Here is a 19,606-nt window from a genome sequence, read left to right as displayed (position 1 = left end):
ACTGGACACGGCAGTTTTACTCAGTTTTTAAGTTTCCACGACTACTTCGGCAACTCTGACATGGAAGCGTATAGCCACGTCCTTCTGTGTAGACATTTCTGAGCTCTGTATGCCTCTTGCACTGAAAGTCGGCCATGAAAGCATATTTCCTCTCCTAGTTCTCAGTAAGTTCAACACTTCCACCTTTGCCTTCATCATGGTCAAGTTCACCATCTTTGGTTGATGCACAGATGTTGGCAGCTAGAAATACGTCATTTTACGTGATAGGAACACACAGAACCTGAGACCAGCTCCTCTCATGGCACCTCCTCATTTCTAGGCCAAGAGTGAACAGGTGGGAAAAGAATTACCCATGCACTGCAGACAGGTGTTATTTGTGGACTCAGGTTTCAAGTTCACACAGATGCCACAACTCCAGTGTGTCCCGTAGGAACCAGGTGCCAAGGGGAAGAAGGGAAGCCTCTGCCAGCTGTACTCAAGGGGCAGCAGGCGTCCACTTTATAAGCCACGATGAACACTGATAGCGCCCAGATCCAAGTACGGCTGGGGAGGAGGGATTCCGTTTAGGCAAACACTCCTTCACCAGAGAACCAAGACAAAAGCCACACTTGGAAAATCCGTTTGCCAAGAACTGGTTCACCCCACGTGTGAAGCTCTTTGCCACCCTGTTGAGAACACGGTCAGAGGCCAGAGGTGGGCAGGTGTGGATGTGGAGGACCCCTCCCCTCTGTCCTGACCACCTGCAGCTCTGGTGGTCCCCCAGAGGCCCCCGCTCAGTCTCGCCAGGAGCTAAGTGGCTGAGGACCAACAAGCAGGCTCGGCGGGGGCACTGGACAGACATGAGGGCGGTCCTAAAGGAATGCCATGGACGTAAAAATACACGTCTATACAAATGTCTTTATTTTAACATTTAAAAGAAAGAATCACATGTTCATTCCGACAGCTTTACCAGACCGGGCCACCCGATAAGTTACACGCACACAGGGACTTGGAGAGTTATTGCACAGCTTTTCAACGGGTCGAGTCAGGACCAAGCAGCCGCCCTTCCCCACAGCCAGGCGGCAAGTCCATCTTCCACAAGGACACCTTACTCGAAACAGGCTGCGGGGTGGCTGCACTTGAACCTTGCCTCCAGATTGATTACATAACCGCGGCTACTCCCGCTGCAGAGTGTCGTGTCTGCGGAGGTGGAGCTCTGAACTGGGAGGCCGAGCACTGCCTGCTCATAAACAGCATTTCCTGTAGCATCTCGACGGCGGGCAGGCAGCAGGGAGATATGCCAGCAGCCTGTTCCAGGCAGGTAATCAGCAGCCCTGTCTCGAGGATTTCTGCCCCCAAAGATTCTTAAGATTGTTTGCTAGCTGATTCTTTTTTTTGACTACTCGACGGTTTTGAATTTGCCGTGATCCAGGGGTGTTCAAGTACTTCTTTGAGGGTGGGCCGCTGGCTGGGATTATGCTTCAGCAGTCTGGAAATGAGGTCCCTGGCTCCCTCTGGCACAAAGTCAGGGAATGTGAATTCCACCTGGGTAAGTGTACAATAAGTGACAGAGTCACAAACGTGGCTAAGAGAGAACAGGATAAATATTCAGATGGTAGCCTAAAGTCAAGGCTGATAAGGAAGGAATTCTAACAGAATGATGGGTCCTTTCTAGTGATGTCTTACCCGTGATATTCTTTTGTAGGTCTCTTGGTATGTGTTTGCCTCAAAAGGAGGCTTCCCAACTAGAAATTCGTAGCAAAGCACCCCAAGGCTCCAGAGATCCACCTTCTCGTCATGCATCCGGCCTTCAATCATCTCAGGCGGCAAGTAGTCTAGGGTGCCGCAGAGGGTGGTTCTCCTAAAAACGGAGGCAGGTTCAGGTTGACGTGCTTCTGTTTCTGATGCACAACAGCTGCTCAAAATCACCAACCACTACACTAACGTTGAGCGCTTTTCCTAGGCTAGATCCTGTGCTACGAAGCAGGTACTGTTACAGATCCCCACTTTTAGACAGGGAGATGTACAAGATCTCACAGCTAGCAATCAAGCTGCACTCCAAATCTGTCCAACTCCAGAACTTCCTTAAATGATATAAAATATAGGATTTAAAGTATCACCACGATAAAATTTTGTGGACAACTAGGGAAATTTGAACATGGACTAAATAGTAGGTATTAACAAGGTTGTTAATTTTCTTAGGTGTGATAATGGTTGTGATTATACAGGACAATGTCCTTATTTTTAGGACATGCACACTGAAGCACTCAAAGGACGAAGCACGCTGTCTGCAACTTATAAGCAGACGACACACCCAACATGGCAAAATGTTAACAACTGTTTGAGTGTAGGCACTGGATAGACAGGTGACCAATTCAGCACATTTGTATGTTGTTTTTATAACAGAGGTTGGAAACAAACATCAAAACAGGAGCAAAGACCATGCAGGTTTTGCTGGTTTATATCAGTTACTCTTTGCCTGGTGCCCAGGGAGCGCACAAATGTTCGCTCGACTGCATGGCGACCCAGGATTAAGGAGCTGCCTCTCCAGACATCTAGCCTCTCATCACCACCGAGATTCAGGAGACGGCCCGAATCGGGGGTTCTCAAATGACAGCACAATATCGCAGGAGCTCTTACAGTTATCAAGGTACGGGAGGCGAGGACAAGTGACCAACATTTACACAGTGTCCTCTTCAGAAAAGGATCAGCTACCTTTCCTGTCACGATGACACCACTGGGAGGGTTAAGGTACAGTTTAGCCCTGCGATGCCACGAAGCCAGGTGCCAACAGCTCCCACCCGCAGCAGACCACCAGATTTTTTTTTTTTTTTTTTTTTAAACAGAAAGAGACTGCAGCAGCAGATTCAGTGCCTTGCTGGAAACAATTAGGAGTGGTCTGTAACAAAAACAAAGCTCCCCACACCCAATGGCATCTATTTTAGACTATATAATTTTTTTCAACTGGCTTTAAGGTAATCTGGCTAAAACTTTTTAAAGACCTACCCCAAAGCTGACAAACTCTTATTGATGGATGTATGCTTTTAAATGCCCTACTTCACACGTGGTTCCAAAAGCTCATTTAAACTCCACTTAAATTTTGAAAAGGAGAAAATGTTTTAGCTCTGTTGGCAAAGTTCACTTAAATTGTTTCATTAGGTTGATCTCTCCACTTTAAGAGGAGACAGGAAAGGACTGTTATGTTGACAAACAGAGGACGAAAGAATCTTTGCCCCCCACCCTGAAAGCTCCATCCAAACCAGTTTGGTTCCTTTAAGTTCCCTGAAGAACTGTGCTCTTGGTTCTAGATCTTTGCAAGTGCTGCCCTCAGAAACTTCTGTCTCCTGGTCCAGGAAGCAGTGGAGTCTCCCTCACACCAGTCAGTCAGGTGTTACTGCCCCTGTACACATGCTGCACTTCACCTGTCATACAGTTGTCATATCTTTTACTTATTTGTCCCCTTCATTAGCCTCGAAGGACATTACGCATCTTTTAACCCCAGGCTTAGGACAGGATAAACAGCGCAAAACGGCTGCAGAATAAAAATGTTCTTGAAGACGCTAGTTTACTATCAGGCTTAAATTACACCAAAGTACATGTGTCAGTTACCTGCCCCAACTCAGCACAACATCTATACTTTACATTTTTTTACTATTTAGCTCATGATTAGCCCCTGGGCTTTTGCTAAACCAAACAAACAAGTTCCACGTCTGAAGTTACATACCTGGAGGATGGGGCATGTACTGACCACCCAAAATCTGCAATCTTAAGCTCTCCAGATGATCCAAGGAGCAGGTTCTCTGGCTTAATGTCTCTATGAATAACTCTCTTTGAATGACAGTAAGACAGGGCATTTGCCAATTCTGTGATATACTATTCAAAAAAAAAAAAAAAAGTATTGAAAGTCTGTGTTTCAGATTTATATAACACAACTTTAGACACCTCTTCTGAAAGGAAACCCGACATAGACTTTAACGTTTCGTAGATTTTTAAAGCCAAAACTAGAGACAATGGATGACTCTACAAGAAAACAAACCAATTTAGTGTTCAGCATGAAGTACAAGTGATTTTGTGCTACGTTATTTGCTAACACAGCAGATGTGATATTGAAAGACAGGAAAACACCAAGACAGCACTACATCCCCACATGGCAATATATGGCCCAGCAGCAATGAATTAAGACAATATTGAAAAACTGGTATAAATTAGGGAGTCAGACGTGTAAACGGTTTTTAACATTTAAAACAGAAACTCTTAAGTACAGACAATTCCCATTTTTAAACCAAGGCCAATTTACAACAAAAGGATTTGTCTGAAGCTAAAACTTGAAGAGCACCGGAGGAAAAAAATCCTGAACAATAAACTAAGAGCAGTTGTCCTGGCATGTTAAGTAGTGGGCTAAATTTGGGGGCACACTACATAGTAATTCATTAGTCAGCTTCAAAGTACACAAGCAAGTCAGTCCTTTCATTCGTTTTGTTTCCATTTCAACTAAAAGATCTAGCAAGCAAGTCCAGAATTTGCTTTAACATATAAATAAGAATTGTTTTATAGTATACTGAAAGAATATATTTAGCTCTGACTTAAGTTAGAGAAGTGTTTGTTTCCCAAAAGTAATTCTAGACAGGACTGAACATTATTTTATACCAAAAAAGGTTTACTAAACAAATGGGTAGAAACCAGATGTTATCGTCAGAAAGGACATTTTTCATTTTTTTCAGCCAAAAGCCAGAGACCAAAATTTAGACCATAATAAACTGAAAGTGAAGGCAAAGAAAGCTCGTCGCCTGCACCAAAGCTGGGCTGATGATGCTCTAGGAGCACACGTTACAATTCCGGAGGGCAACAGGCTGTCCCTGCTCAAAGCTCGGCGAGAACCAGAGCCCTCTGGCATCAACTCCCTCCACACCTCCCACATTAGATTGTGGGTACACGTAAAGGTCCCTAACACTTCTCTAGAATTAGTTTTATTTTAATGAATCAGAAAAGAAAAACAGGTGCGTATATATATCTCCGAACTACTAAGGAGTCTAGAAAGAACCAATCTTTTCTTTCGAATAGCTATACGTTTACACCAAAGTAAACTCCATCTGGACTGAGGAAAACTGAGTACTACAAATATTAATTGCCAATTAAATAAGAAACTAGTTTGGTTAACTAATATTTAAAAAGCAAATAAAATAGATTTCTACTTATCCAAAGGGCAAATATTTAAGTTTAAAATAGTATGTCCTCGTTGCACAGACAGGACCAGAGGGTCATTCACCAATAGTGCTGTGATTTCATCAGAAGATAAAAGTAAAACCACCTGAACTTAATGCCATTTAGATCAATGCCAAAAAGAAAATGAGTGTACATACTACCCAGAGACGTCCACCAGGAAACAGAACAAAGTAACCACCATTCAACAGGCCCATCGTCGGCTATTTCAACAAAAAACAGCCCAAATTAAGACTCAGCTTCTTCAAACAATTTTCACACAATAAAGGAGAGTAGAATTCGTGGGGGGGACAAAACAAAAACCTGATATGTTGAACTTTATTAAGATTAAAAACGTCTGCCCCCTGAAAAACAAAGTTAAGAGAATGAAAACACGAGCCACAGACTGGGAGAAAATGTGATAAAGGACACGTATCACAAATACACACGAACCCTTAAAACTCAGTAAGACAACAAAAATTTTTAATGGGCAAAAGATCTGAAGAAACACCTCAAAGATGATATACAGATGGCAAATAAACACATGAAAAGATGCTCAACATTGTACGTCATTAGAGAACTGCAAATTAAAACAGTGAGGCACCACTGTACACCGACTGGAATGACTGAAATCCAAAAAGCTCAACAACACCAGTTGCTGGTGAGGAGCAACAGGAACTCTCATTCATGGGTGGGAATGCCAAGATGGTATATCCATCTTGGAAGACAGTTTAACAGTTTCTTAAAAGCTAAATGTAGTCTTACCATACAAGCCAGCAATCGCACCCCTAAGTATTTACCCAGCCAATTTGAAAACCTATGTCCCACAAAAACCTGCATGCAATTGTTTATAGCAGCTTTTCTCGTAATCACCGAAAACTGGAAGAAACCAAGATGCCCTTCAGTAGATGAAGAGATAATAATGGAATAGTATTCACCAATAAAAAGAAATGAGCTATCAAACCCTAAAAAGATACAGATGAATCTCAAATGCATACAGTTGTTTCCCACAGGGTAACTGGTTAACAATGCTACCACTACACATGAACACTGGAATGGAACAGATAAATGGATGGCGGAGGGTGGAACCCAAGTTTCTCAATGTTGGGGTGGAGGTTACAGATAAGCAAGGGAGGAGGGTAAAATGATCCACGTGATAATGGACTCATGTTTTGCTTAATATAGATACGGATGGATAATATAGAAATACTTTTAGATACATGCATTTACATGGATTACTATACACATATTTCCTTGCTCTCTGTCAGCTGAAAGCCTAGAAGTAATAACACTCAGTAGCAATGATCATATCCAGCGCCCAGATCTTGATTTCTAATAACATTTTCCAATAAAAGGAACCAAAGCTCCTTGGAGAAATAACGAATTCTAAGACTGGGATAGGAAATGTACAAGATGAAGCTGGAACATCTTATAGCACCAGAAAACAAGAAAGTGCTTTTACGTGCACGCACACACACAATGATAGGGACATATCCAAAGGACACAGGAACCACGAGAGAGCTCCCAGTGGCCAAAGCTGGAACAATGAAAGCAAAGTGATATTAGATTATACTCAAAGTATAAAATAATCCATGAGTATATATTAATAAATGATTGACTACATTTTCTGACTATTTTAACATCATTTTGCCTTTGGTGTGGATATTTGTTGTTATATGTCTTTTATGTCTATGGACTAATTTTGTCTGCTGAATCAAAGGATTTATATCATTTATCAAATTTGGAAAATTCCCAGCCATTATCACTTCAAACATTACCTTCTGCCCAATTTCTCTATTTTTTTTTCCTTCAGGATTACTAAATTTATTACTAAATTTATATAAGAAGTAAACATTACTTCCAAATGTCAAAAATAAATAAATAAATAAATAAATAATGGAGAATAGAGAAATATCTGGTACAGAATTCCAAATAACTTATGTCGATACCCTGCCCTATAGGAGATGAAACATAACCCCCCATGGGCTGTTCCTCTGAAACGACACAGCATGCAAACGGAGAAAAAGAGTAACTTTACAGTGGAGAAACCTGACAAACACTACCTCAGCCAGGTGATCAAGGCCGACACTCAGGGATGAGGAGTTAGGTTAATAGTATGTATCCTTCATACGAGAATGCATTTTCCCTCTGATCTTCCTCTCAAAAACCCATGACCCTGGGGCTTCCCTGGTGGTGCAGTGATTGAGAATCTGCCTGCCAATGCAGGGGACACTGGTTCGAGCCCTGGTCTGGGAAGATCCCACATGCCACGGAGCAACTAGGCCCATGAGCCACAACTACTGAGCCTGCGTGTCTGGAGCTTGTGCTCCGCAACAAGAGAGGCCACGACAGTGAAAGGCCCGCGCACAGCGATGAAGAGTGGCCCCCGCTTGCCGCAACTAGAGAAAGCCCTCGCACAGAAACGAAGACCCAACACAGCCGAAAATAAATAAATAATAAAAATAAAGGAATTCCTTAAAAAAAAAAACAAAAAAACCCATGACCCTAATCTAATCATGAGAAACTAAAGAAATCTGAATGAAGTATGGATTTCAGTCAATAGTTATGTACCAATATTGGTTCATTAGTTATGACAACTGTACCACACTGATAAAATATAAATAGGAGAAATTAGGTGTGTATTTATAGGAGAAAGTAAGTCTGTACTATCTTCAGTTATTCTATAAATCTAAAACTAATCTAAAACAAATTTTTCTTTTCTTTTCTTTTTTTTTTAAAGAGAGCAACTATACATTTCCACAGAAACAGCTGTGGAAACCAACCACAGTATTCCATTTGGTACCTGATTTTATTTGTATATAAAAGATACACCTAAGCTATTTTGATTTTTCCATTTCAAATATTTGATCTGATTAAGCTATCTTCCCATGAGACAAAACCCCCTCTATTATAAAATGAAAGGTACACTGCTAGGTAGGACAGGTATAGAGGAAACAGAATTAGTCCGGACAACAAATGAAAACTTACAGTAGCAGTTCTCTGCTCATCAAACTTTGACAGTTTCTGAAGTTCTCTATAGACAGCTCCGAGGGGTGCATATTCCAGAATTAGGTAGACTCTGGTAGCATCATGGAAATAACCATACAGCCTGAGAATATTTGGATGCCTGCAACGAAGGACGAACACTCTAACACCTGGTTTTGGAGCTGATATGTACTGAGTATCAAACAAATCCTCATGTGAAACCAGTGGTGAAAACTGCTGCTGGCCACAGATCCCACCTTCCACCCGCCTTGAGAATTTGAAACTACAGACCCACTGTAAGAAAAAGATGTACACTGCTATCAATTTACATGCATTTCAAGGTATTAACGGACCTTGGGTTTAGTTAAGACTATTGCCTTCCTTTAGGCCATCTATATTCTTAGGTGGGGAAAGAATTCAGATAAATGTTAAGTCTCTGCAAATTGGAAAAAAAAAAAGACATGGCACTCCCACAGTAGTTGAAACCCAAATACCATGAGACAGACAACACAGGCAGTGTTCACTAATGGCAGGGGATGTGCTGCTGACAGCTTTGGACAGCTGAGCACAGGCTATCTGTTTTTTTGTTTTGTTTTGCTTTTTTTTTTTTTTAATTCACTGAAAGCAAAAAGAAAAAGATCCACTGGCCAAAGTCAACCTGTAGGCTGCCAGTTTGCAACCTGAACTCAAAATAAAAGGTATCATTCCCTTTAATTATCCACCAAAACAAAACAAAACAAAAACACCTCCGGTAAATTACTCCATCGACAAAACAAACCTTCAAGCAATTTTTCAGGACCACGGCACTGAAGTCTAGTGAGTTTAGTCACTCTCTGCAGTACTACGGAGCCAGCCTTCTACAAAGACGTTTACAATCATTTAACTCTTAAAGTTCTGTACACCACTCTCCTGGACATCAATCTGAAAACTTACCTAAGGTGGGACTGTATTTCTACTTCCCTCCTCAGCTGATGCTCAACTCCTGCTTTCTCCAACTGAGCTTTAAATAATACTTTAAGAGCCAGGATAAACTTGCTTTGTTTTTCTCTTGCCAAATAAACATTACCAAACTTTCCTTTACCCAGCGGGCGACCAATTTCAAAATCTTCCAAAGCCCACTGCCTTCTAGGAGAGAATTGAACATTTTAAAATGTGAAGAAAACACATCTTTTCTAACAACGTATATTAGTGAGTAGTAGACATCCTATAAACTTTATATCCAAAGTTGTACTGAGTATGTACCCTCTGCAAGAACCAAACCAATAACCACAATTAATGAGTCACCAGAGACATTAAGCCCCCCATGCCCCACCTGCCATCAGCTGAGTGACTCTGTGACAAGGAACAACCTGGACTGTTAGAGCTGAAGCGCTCACTGGGAAGCGTCCCAAGGCAGTACTATGCTCTGGAGCACAGACCTATTAACAACAGCACTTAGGACCACAAGAAGGATGAGGTGAGTAACTGGAGAGGGAAAAATGCTGCAGAACCACCTGTGAGCCTCTTTCAAACCAAGCACAGCCTCCTGCAGCCCCGGAGGTGCCAACATTCTCAGCTGGAGAGCAACCACTCCGGTTAAGCGAGCCGGATGGAGCCCGCAGGGCAGTGGGGTGAGAACCATTGGATGTAGATTCTCAGAGAGCCGCTGGTAGGCGCTAGAGCAAAAAAGGCTGTGGGTTCATTCCTGGTTCCTACCACATTCTAGAATCTAGACAGTTCAGAGATTGAGAGCAGGGGAAAATACAGCCAAGCTTTATTATGAGAAACAAGTATAATAATTCTATCAATACTTTCAGAATACTCAGACAGTCGTGTATTAGTCCATAGCTCTGCAATAGGACCAGATTTTGTCGTTGTTTTTTTAACTTCCACCTCTTTACTAGAATAGAAAAAAGTATAGAAGCATATATAAACCATATGTAGTAGTTACTTCTGAAGGCAGAGAGGAACTTTTACTTAACACATTTCTGTAACAGATTCATACAAGCCATTTCTAAATTTGGAAAGCAATAAGAAAAACTCGAGTCCCTAATAAACATCCATCATTAAAATTCCTTCTCCCTTTTTTAAAAGATTGGAAATTTGAAACATCTATATTTTCTAAGTGAAAATACAGTATAAAGACCTATTTTAAAAGTGTTCCCATAACTAAATTTGCAATTAAATGGTGTATTCTAGTAGAGTGATGGCACAGAACTCTGTAAACAAGATAAAACTTACCTTTTTGATTCTTCATTTTTCTGTTTTGATGCCGCTTCCTTTTCAGGATTATTTCCTAGACAGAGTAAGTTAAAAACCTGTTGTTAGGGCTTCCCTGGTGGCGCAGTGGTTGAGAATCTGCCTGCCAATGCAGGGGACACGGGTTCGAGCCCTGGTCTGGGAAGATCCCACATGCCGCAGAGCAACTAGGCCCGTGAGCCACAACTACTGAGCCTGCGTGTCTGGAGCCTGTGCTCCGCAACAAGAGAGGCCGCGACAGTGAGAGGCCCGCGCACCGCGATGAAGAGTGGCCCCCGCTTGCCACAACTAGAGAAAGCTCTCGCACAGAAATGAAGACCCAACACAACCATAAATAAATAAATAAATAAATAAATAAATAAATAAATAAATAAATAAATAAATAAATTTATTAAAAAAAAAAAACCTGTTGTTAGAATAACTATACAGAATACGTTAAAAATCTTTGATTAGAGATGAATCAAAGAATAGCTACCAAAATATTAGTGTATGTCCAGAATGATAGATCTGAACTATTACTAGTTTTATTTTATTTTTTTTTTTAAAAAAAAGGGACGTCCCTGGGGGTCCAGTGGTAAAGAATTCGCCTTCCAGTGCAGGGGATGCGGGTTCTATCCCTGGTCAGGGAACTAAGATCCCACATGCCACGGGGCAACTAAGCCCATGCGCCACAACTACTGAGCTTGTGCGCCTCAACTAGAGAGCCTGCACGCCACAACTACAGAGCCCATGCGACCTGGAGCCTGTGCATCACTACTAGAGAAGAGAAAACCAGCGTGCTGCAACGAAAGATCCCACCTGCCTCAACAAAGACCCCGCGTGCCAAAACTAAGACCCAACGCAGCCAAAACAAATAAATAAATAATAAATAAATAAAACATTTAAAAAAAAAAAACTACTACACTGTAACCTGACTCCTGCCATTTGAAGTCTTCATAGAACTTCTAGAGTAAAGACAAGCAGATACATACAGCTAGGCCCTTAGATAATCTCCCTGAAGCCTCAGTTTCTAAATGAAGAGCTTCTAAAGCAGAATTACCAATCTTCCCATCCATCACAAGCTCCCACCTCGTCACCTTTTCCCCAGGAGGTGGGCCAGCCAGCTGTCCATTTGCTACAGACAACGTGCAACAAAACATAAGCCAACCACCACCCTCCTTCCACTGTATTAGTGGCCAATGGGAAATTACATGGGACATTTCCACTTGTCTATTTCCAGCACTTCAAACTCTTAACAGCAGCACATTTTGCTCTGGTCAGATATTTGAATTCAGGCCTCACCTGGACTCTTCCCCTCCCTGGTTCACAATCTCAGTTAAGGCCACCAGTACAACCACCATCCCCACGTCCGGTTTATTGCCCAGTTCTGTCAAGTCTGCATCGTAAGTGAGCTCTCGCATTTGTCTGCACCACCCCATCCTGGCTGTCTTCGAATAAGTTAACACTTCGAAGTCTTAGCTTCCTCCTCCACAAAACCAAGTTAAAAACTGTGGCTGCCTTTGCAGAGTGGTTACGAGGACAGAACGACGCAAGGTGGATGAAGGACGCCTGCCGTGTGAGCACTCACACCTGGTAAACGACAACTGTCAACACCGACCCCACTCCACCTAGTCAGCTCACTGCCATACTGGTCCCAAACCACAATGGCTTCCCTCCTGCCTGGTACCCCTGCGTCCAGCAATGCTACTCTCCAATTCATGCCCCACATTCAGGTGAGCTTTCTATAAAGGCAAGTCAGCCCGTCCTCCGCTCAAAAACCTTTCAGCAGCTTCCCAGTGCACACGGGATGAAGCCCCACTCACCGCGGCCAGCAGTGCCCACCTCAACCTGACCTGGCCCGCCTCCGTCCACCCACTCCCCACGCCCGGCACTTCCCTCCACGCTCCAGAACCCTGGAGTTGTTCAGCTCCAAGAGTACCTGCTACGAGAACCCCGTCCCTCCCCTCCGCCCCTAATATGCAATCAAAGAACACGGCACTGGTGCTGCGTCCTCCCTGGCTGCCAACTCTTCCTTGAGGGTGGGAGTCCGGCCCGGCCCACAGGAGACACTGGTACTTCACCCGGACACCAGATTTTCTCCCCATCCTCAGTAGAAAATGACGTAAAAGCTAGGGTTCCAAACAATAAAGACACGTCTACACACTTGCTTTTTTAGCAACTAAAAAGAACGGCTCTCCAATGAGCCTCAGAGCGCTGATTACCAGGTGCTGGGAGCTGGGGCTGCTCGCTCTTCTGGGTATTACTCAGCGGCCTGGAGACAGGACGAGGGGCGCTGGCTGCCTGCGCCGGCTTCTGCTTCAGGGGCTGTACGGGTTTTTGGCTGGAGACAAGCTTTTGCACTTGTGAAGGAAGACGCTGCGAGGAATTTGAAGGACACAAGACCCGCTGAGCCTGGCCACTGTTCGCAGACACCGGATTCTGAGAAGGAAATTGCTGAGTCACTGGAACACGTTTTGGGCCATCACCAAGTGGAACTATAGTCTAGATTGGGGAGGAAAAAGGAACTTTATGGTCTCCATGAAAAAAAGCTGAATATCATGAGAATATTCCAGAAGTTTGTTTTCCAATATAAGAAAATGAGTGTCACTCACTGATAAGACATGGAAGGGGAAAGCGATTTTAATCAGCACTTCCAGAGGATACAGTTAGTATGCGGCTGAAATACCTGAATGATACCTCCTCCCCTTCCCCAACACCCCACCCCTGAAAAGCACACTCCCATAGACAAATGTTCATTAACAAACTTTCATCTAAAAAGGGAGGCATTAAACACTAAGAATTCCCAATGACTTGGGAATTATTATGTAGCAAGAAGCTGCAATTTGGAAACTTTATACCAAAATCCCAATTCCAATGACATTTCTTTGACAATACCTATGTTTAGAAAAAAGACTGAAAGAAATACATCAAAATATTCAACAGTGATTATCTTTTTTTAAAATTAATTAATTAATTATTTTTGGCTGTGTTGGGTCTTTGTTTCTGTGCGAGGGCTTTCTCTAGTTGCTGCAAGCAGGGGCCACTCTTCATCGTGGTGTGCGGACCTCTCACTATCGCAGCCTCTCTTGTTGCGGAGCACAGGCTCCAGGCGCGCAGGCTCAGGAGTTGTGGCACACGGGCCTAGTTGCTCCGCGGCATGTGGGATCCTCCCAGACCAGGGCTCGAACTCGTGTGCCCTGCATTGGCAGGCAGATTCTCAACCACTGCGCCACCAGGGAAGCCCTCAATAGTCATTATCTTTGAGTAAAGAAGTTTTGGAGAATTTCTGTACTTGCCAGATTTTCCACAAAAGCTAATTACTACTTTTTTTTTTTTTTTTTTTTTACAATAATGACCACAGTTTTAATAGTCCAAAAAGCTAATTACTACTGATTTAGTAGTGTTTCAATTTCCAAGTGTTCAATACTGACAAAATGCATCTGAGGCAAAAGACAAAATAAACATAGGCTCTTCAAAAAGTTACTACTGGGCTTCCCTGGTGGTGCAGTGGTTGAGAGTCTGCCTGCCAATGCAGGGGACACGGGTTCGAGGCCTGGTCTGGGAAGATCCCACATGCCGCGGAGCGACTAGGCCCGTGAGCCACAACTGCTGAGCCTGCGCTCCGCAACAAGAGAGGCCGCAATAGTGAGAGGCCTGCGCACCGCGATGAAGCGTGGCCCCCACTTGCCGCAACTAGAGAAAGCCCTCGCACAGAAACGAAGACCCAACACAGCTATAAATAAGTAAATAAAATTAAAAAAAAAAAAGTTACTACCAAAATATATTATTTACATGCCTGTAAGTTGGATGTCACGAGTTTTTAAAATACTTAAATTCTAAGGCCCTGAGCTAATCAAACACAGGGCAGGGGGCACTTCCTCTAGCTTCAGTGGAGGAAATTTCCTCATAAACGAGGAAACAGTGCCAGAAGAAAAGCCTCACAATCCATCACCAGCTTGCTGGTACAAGTGCTTTCCAAGAGAGGGTTTCCAACTTGCAGGAAAAAGAGATTGCTTCTGAAACTAGCAGCATCCACAACACAGCAGACATTCGGGCAGCAAAAATCATTTTAAACACCGAGCAATTTTTTTAAAATATACATTTATTTATTTATTTTTGGCTATGTTGGGTCTTCATTGCTGCACATGGCCTTTCTCTAGTTGCGGTGCACGGGTTTCTCACTGTGGTGGCTTCTCTTGTTGTGGAGCACGGGCTCTAGGCGCGCGGGCTTCAGTAGTTGCGGCACGGGGGCTCAGTAGTTGTAGCTCGCGGGCTCTAGAGCGCAGGCTCAGTAGTTGTGGCTCACGGGCTTAGTTGCTCCGCGGCATGTGGGATCTTCCCGGACCAGGGCTCGAACCCGTGTCCCCTGCATTAGCAGGCGGATTCTTAACCACTGTGCCACCAGGGAAGTCCCTAGAGCAAGTTTTTAAAATGATTACCATCATCAGAATTGAGAATCAAATACAGTGAATCAACTTAGCCTTTTTCTGGTTGGTCATTTTTACACTTTCAGCCAGTAAAAAAGGCTAAGTATCCATTTTTCGAAGATGAAGACTTCTAAAAACAAACCCCTCCCCTCAAAAAAAAACCCACAAAAAAACAAGCAGTGTTTATATTCTTCTAATTTCCTAGAAGGAAAAAAAACCCCAGGTATTACTTATATTAAAAGGATCTTTCTGTGAGAGACCCATTCACCTAACTGCTCCACAAATATTCATCAAATGCTAAGTAAGGGCCAGGGGGTCTCTCCTCCTGGATTCCAATCTACCCCAAGCTGAACTGAGCACCCCTCCTAGGAATTACTCAGGTTATATGTATATATAGTATGGTACTGGCTCACACACCTACCCAGAAGGGCTCTAAGTTCTTTAAAGTCAAAGACCATGTGCTTTTCACCATTGTGATCCCTGCACCTGACACAGAACCTGGCTCCAAGTGGGCTCCCAGGAAATGCCCACTGAACTGCTGCTCGACGTTCCTCTAAAGCGTGAGCAGAACCAACTATGGCATAGAAATTAATTTCTGGCAAGCAAGGAAGTACGGGCAAGTATTAAGCACCTACTATGTACGTCATTATCCTGCATGCAATGGAGCAATATAGATACTTAAACAGCTAACTGTAAGACAAAGCAGAGGAAATAAAACTTACGGTGAAAGAAGCAACGAAGTGTTATTGAATTTGTAGAAAAATGACTAATTCCCACCCAGGAACGTGGTAGAGGGATCTAAAGTTACAACCCAAAGTAAAGGTAAAAAGAATTCTAGATTTAAAACCCAATCTCAAACAACTATACCCCAATAAAAAATAATAATAATATAAATAAATAAATAATAAAAACCCAATCTCCCTTTGGATTTTATAAATGTGACTTGAGATTACAGATCATTGGATTTACCTTAGGCCCCGAGATGCTGTTTTCTTTACATTTGTCCATGATGCCTGAAAAGAAAAAAGAACCACCTTTAATTTGTAAAAATCCACCTGCTTCCAAGTGTTATGCTGGATGAGGGTTATAAATCCTGATGAAATAGCCTCAACATCACACAGAATTTTACATGTTTTGTCATCCAAATGAGGCTGATAAGGGAGCAGTGCTTTCTCGCCTGATACCATTCCTCCCCCCTCACACACTGCTCCCCTCCCCGATACTCAGACTTCACTCCTGAACGGCCCTGTCCTGCCCCATCGTCTCTCTAACGGACCACTTCCATCACTGTACAAGCCAGCTTCCACACCTGCTGCCTTCAGAATAAAAAAGGTCCTCTTTACCCCAGAACTGACTCCAAAGCTATGGCCACATCTCTGGTCTCCCCTTTCAACAGCAAAGCTCTGCAAGTCTCTACCACTTCCCTCACGCTGCCGCAGCTCCCTCCCACAGGGCTTTTATCCCCACCGCCAGCCCAGCTCCAGACTGACCCCTGCTGTTGCTAAACTCAAAGGTCAATTCTCGGCCTTCCTCTAACGTGCATTCCCCGCATTCCAGGGGATCCTGCACTCTTTTTCCACTCCTTTCTTCGCTTAGCTCGCAGATTTGTCTTCACCTGACTGCTGTCCCACCGCAACCACCTTTGCTGATCAGCCTCACCTGTACCACCAATCTCAGTGTCTGGGGTGACGCCGGGATGGACTCCTCAGGTCTCCATCTACACCTGCCTAGGGCCCCAGGGCTCTAAACATCTTTATCAAGAGAACTCGAATTTGCGTCTCCTGCCCTCCCCTCTCCTGCGACTGCCAGGCTCTCTAACAACCTGCTCAGGATGCCCCAGGAAGGTCTGCCAGGCGTCTCAACCCAACACACCCAATGAAACCTCTTCTCTCCCGCACACTTCTTTTCCCTTTTGCCATGGGGGGTGCCCAGAAACACTTCTTTCCCAACTACACTCACTCCCTCGGTGAGCTCATCCCGTCTCCTGGCTTTCAATACCATCCACAGGCTGAGGATCCCCAACTTTCCATCGGAACTCTGACCACCTGGTAATCTGAGAGGCATCTCAATCTTAACCTGTCCCAAACTGAAGTCCTGCTCCCTTCCCCACGCCCATCTCCGACAACCCGCTCTCTCGGACTGCGGGCTGGGCTGCCCCCATCTCAGTAGACGGCAAGTCCATCCTGCCAGTTGCTCAAGTCTAAAGTCTTAGCACAATCTTTTACACGGTTCTCCCTCAAACCCCATATCTGATCCATCAGCATATCTTAACAGGCTCTATCTTCACAATCACTGCTCACAGCCTTTACTACTCCCACCTCATCAAACCACAATTTTCTCTCCCTGCAATTATTTGCAGAAGGCTCCCAATGGTCACTCTGCTTCCATCCTTCTCCCATTAAGTCCATTCGCAACACTGTGCCCAGTGATCCCATTAACAAGTCAGATATATGGTCCTTGGTTCAGAGGCCCCTCATGGTTCCTCAACTCAAATTCAAAATCTTACTTGCACAAATAGGCCTATAAAGTCTCACAGAATGTGGATCTTGACCACGTCTGTGACCGGATCTCCTCCTCTTGTCTATTGCACACCAGCCATTCAGGGCTCCTCCCTTTCCCTGGCAGAGAAGCCCCCTGCCACAGGGCCTTTGCACTTCCTGTTCCCTCTACCTATGAGGCTCCTCCCTATAACAGAAGTGTGGCTGTTCCTTCATTTCATTCATGCTGAGAGGCCCCTTTCAGATCATCTCTCTTTTATTTTTACTTAACACCTTACATAACATTATTTGTACTTGTTTACCATCTGAGTCCCCAGACTCAGACACCCAGCTACCTGCTCAGTATCTCTAAAGAAAGTAAGCTCCACAGGAGGAAGAGCTTAGTCCCATTTTGTTCACTGTTACCTCCCCAGAACATGCCTGGCACATAGTATGTACTCTCATCTTTTGGGAATGAATCAATCAATTAACAAAGCAGATCAGTAATAAAAACACAGTTTCTAACACTTAGGAAGTGTTAGAATCACTTCCTGTGAGTCAGGCACAACAACCTATCCAGTAAGTAGAACATTTCTATTTCTCTTACTCAGATGCTCCCTATATTCTAGAATCCAATCAGAAAGCACTCCTCAGCCCCATGCTTTCACATCCACTTTATAAGTAATCAAATAACTCCACCTCGAAGACGGGACCAGGCTAACGAGCCTGGAGTCCTTATATCAAACAGCCATTTAGACATTACAGACAAAAAAGAAAAGGAAATACATTCTCCTATTATGTGAATTTCACACACGCTCTGATGCTTTCTTCACTCTCCCTAACAGTTACAAGCAGCAGACTCAGGAGAGCACACAGGCCAATGAACACTGATTCAACAGTCTTCAACTGAAGCTACATTCACTCACTCCAATATAATGCACTTTCCTTCTCAGGAAGAACAATAACAGAACGGAACATGATTCTGATCCAGAAATTCTGGAGAAAGCCGCAAGAAGACTGCTTCTCAGGTGATTCTGGCCTGCAGCCGAGTTCAGGAGTCACATGTCCAGACGACCTGCACAAGATCCCTGCAGTTCAAACCAGAGATCCTACTAGTATAAACAGCAAAACAGATTTAATAGCACTGTGGGTTGAGACTTTTCCTTCCTTCATTAAACCTGCAAATGTCTGCACAGATGCAGGAGAGTGGAGAGGAAATGAGTATATTGCTGAGAAGCATTTAATTCAAAGAACTAGGAAGGTTAAGGACGAGAAGGAAACAGTGAAAGTCAAGGGTGATGGCTACATCTACATCAGGAGGACATTTGCTAGAAATGGAGACTTTCAGGCCCAACCCCAGACCTAACAACTAGATCTTGCATTTCAAAGACACCCCCAGATGACCAGCATGTGGCTGGGCTAGACCACTAGTTCTCAACGAAACATGAGAATCACCTGCAGAGCTTGATGAAAATACAGACACCTGAGTCTTACACCCAAGCGCTTCTGATTCTTTCGGTGGGTTCACATTTTTAACAAGGACGCTCAAGTAATCCCGTTAAGGGTAGTCCAAGGTCTACGGTTTGAGAAGCACTGGCCCAGGAAGGCCTCTTCGAGGAAGTTAGTTATTTATTCACCCACTCATCCATCCCGCCCGGACAAGGGCCTTCCCTGGCTAGTCAATCCAAAGTAGCCCCCGGTTCCTAGCGCTCATCCCTATTGGAAGTTATCTTGCTAGTTCATCGTCTGTCTCCCCACCCCCCAGAACGTAAACTCCAAAACAACAAAAACCTTCTGTACTTCCTTACCCAGGTGCTCACTGAACACGAGAATCCCATCAGAAAGCACCCCCCAGACGCCCCACCCCCCGACGCCACACAACCCAACTCACTCCAAGTGTTTAATAAACACCAGGCGGCATGTTACAGGGCGTCTGGGGACCCAGGAGCTGATGGGAGGGCGCTGGAAAAGCAGGGGGGGACGCAGGGAGGAACTGGGGGACCAAGGTAGGCTTTCTCGCCCCGACTCTCCCCTCGCCGGCCCAGCGGCCCCAAAGACCGCTTCCCTCCCACCTACTCCCAAAAGCCACCCAGGGTCCTCCCGCCCGCCTCACAGAGATGCCCCAGGTCTACGTACCTACGGCCTCCCACCTCCGACCCGAAACCTCCGAGTCCTCCCGAGAGCTCAGCCGTTAGGGGTCAAAGTCTTCATTTTAAATAGGAGTTAAACCCTCGAACCCGAAAGCTGATTGGTCGGGGCTAGAGAGGCGCTGCCTTTTCATTGGTTCAAAACCAACTCGACGGCTTGAGTCACGGCCCGGCG

The 19,606-nt window shown here is 44.2% G+C and overlaps 1 protein-coding gene across 2 annotated transcripts; it reads right to left on the bottom strand.

Annotated features, from left to right (window-relative positions):
• Positions 1-877: 877 nt before the first annotated feature.
• AURKA (aurora kinase A) lies at positions 878-19,550 on the bottom strand. 2 transcript variants are annotated; one of them, XM_082359330.1, is made up of 9 exons: positions 19,421-19,550; positions 15,777-15,820; positions 12,603-12,882; positions 10,384-10,438; positions 9,097-9,288; positions 8,167-8,305; positions 3,704-3,852; positions 1,666-1,840; positions 878-1,524 (listed from the first exon to the last, which is right to left on the bottom strand). In XM_082359330.1, the coding sequence occupies exons 2-9, from the start codon at positions 15,813-15,815 to the stop codon at positions 1,345-1,347; spliced, it is 1,209 nt and encodes a 402-aa protein (XP_082215456.1). In that variant the 5' UTR covers positions 15,816-15,820; positions 19,421-19,550; the 3' UTR covers positions 878-1,344. The 2 variants fall into 2 exon arrangements, with proteins under 2 accessions (XP_082215456.1, XP_082215455.1); XM_082359329.1 differs by lacking the exon at positions 19,421-19,550 and adding an exon at positions 18,211-18,918.
• Positions 19,551-19,606: the final 56 nt, after the last annotated feature.

The sequence above is a fragment of the Balaenoptera borealis genome (genome assembly GCF_965194805.1).
Source record: "Balaenoptera borealis genome assembly, chromosome: 16".
Lineage (NCBI taxonomy): Eukaryota > Metazoa > Chordata > Mammalia > Artiodactyla > Balaenopteridae > Balaenoptera > Balaenoptera borealis.
The sequence above is the reverse complement of the archived record's forward strand: the minus strand, read 5'-3'. Positions and strand labels throughout refer to the sequence as shown.

Excerpts from the sequence above, each read along its gene's own strand:
- AURKA (XM_082359329.1), bottom strand. The coding sequence starts at position 18,262 with ATGTTCCGTTCTGTTATTGTTCTTCCTGAGAAGGAAAGTGCATTATAT. Across the intron at positions 15,821-18,210 it reads GGAAAGTGCATTATATTGGA|GCATCATGGACAAATGTAAA; the intron begins GTGAGTGAATGT and ends TTTTCTTTTCAG. Across the intron at positions 12,883-15,776 it reads ACAGCATCTCGGGGCCTAAG|ACTATAGTTCCACTTGGTGA; the intron begins GTAAATCCAATG and ends TCCCCAATCTAG.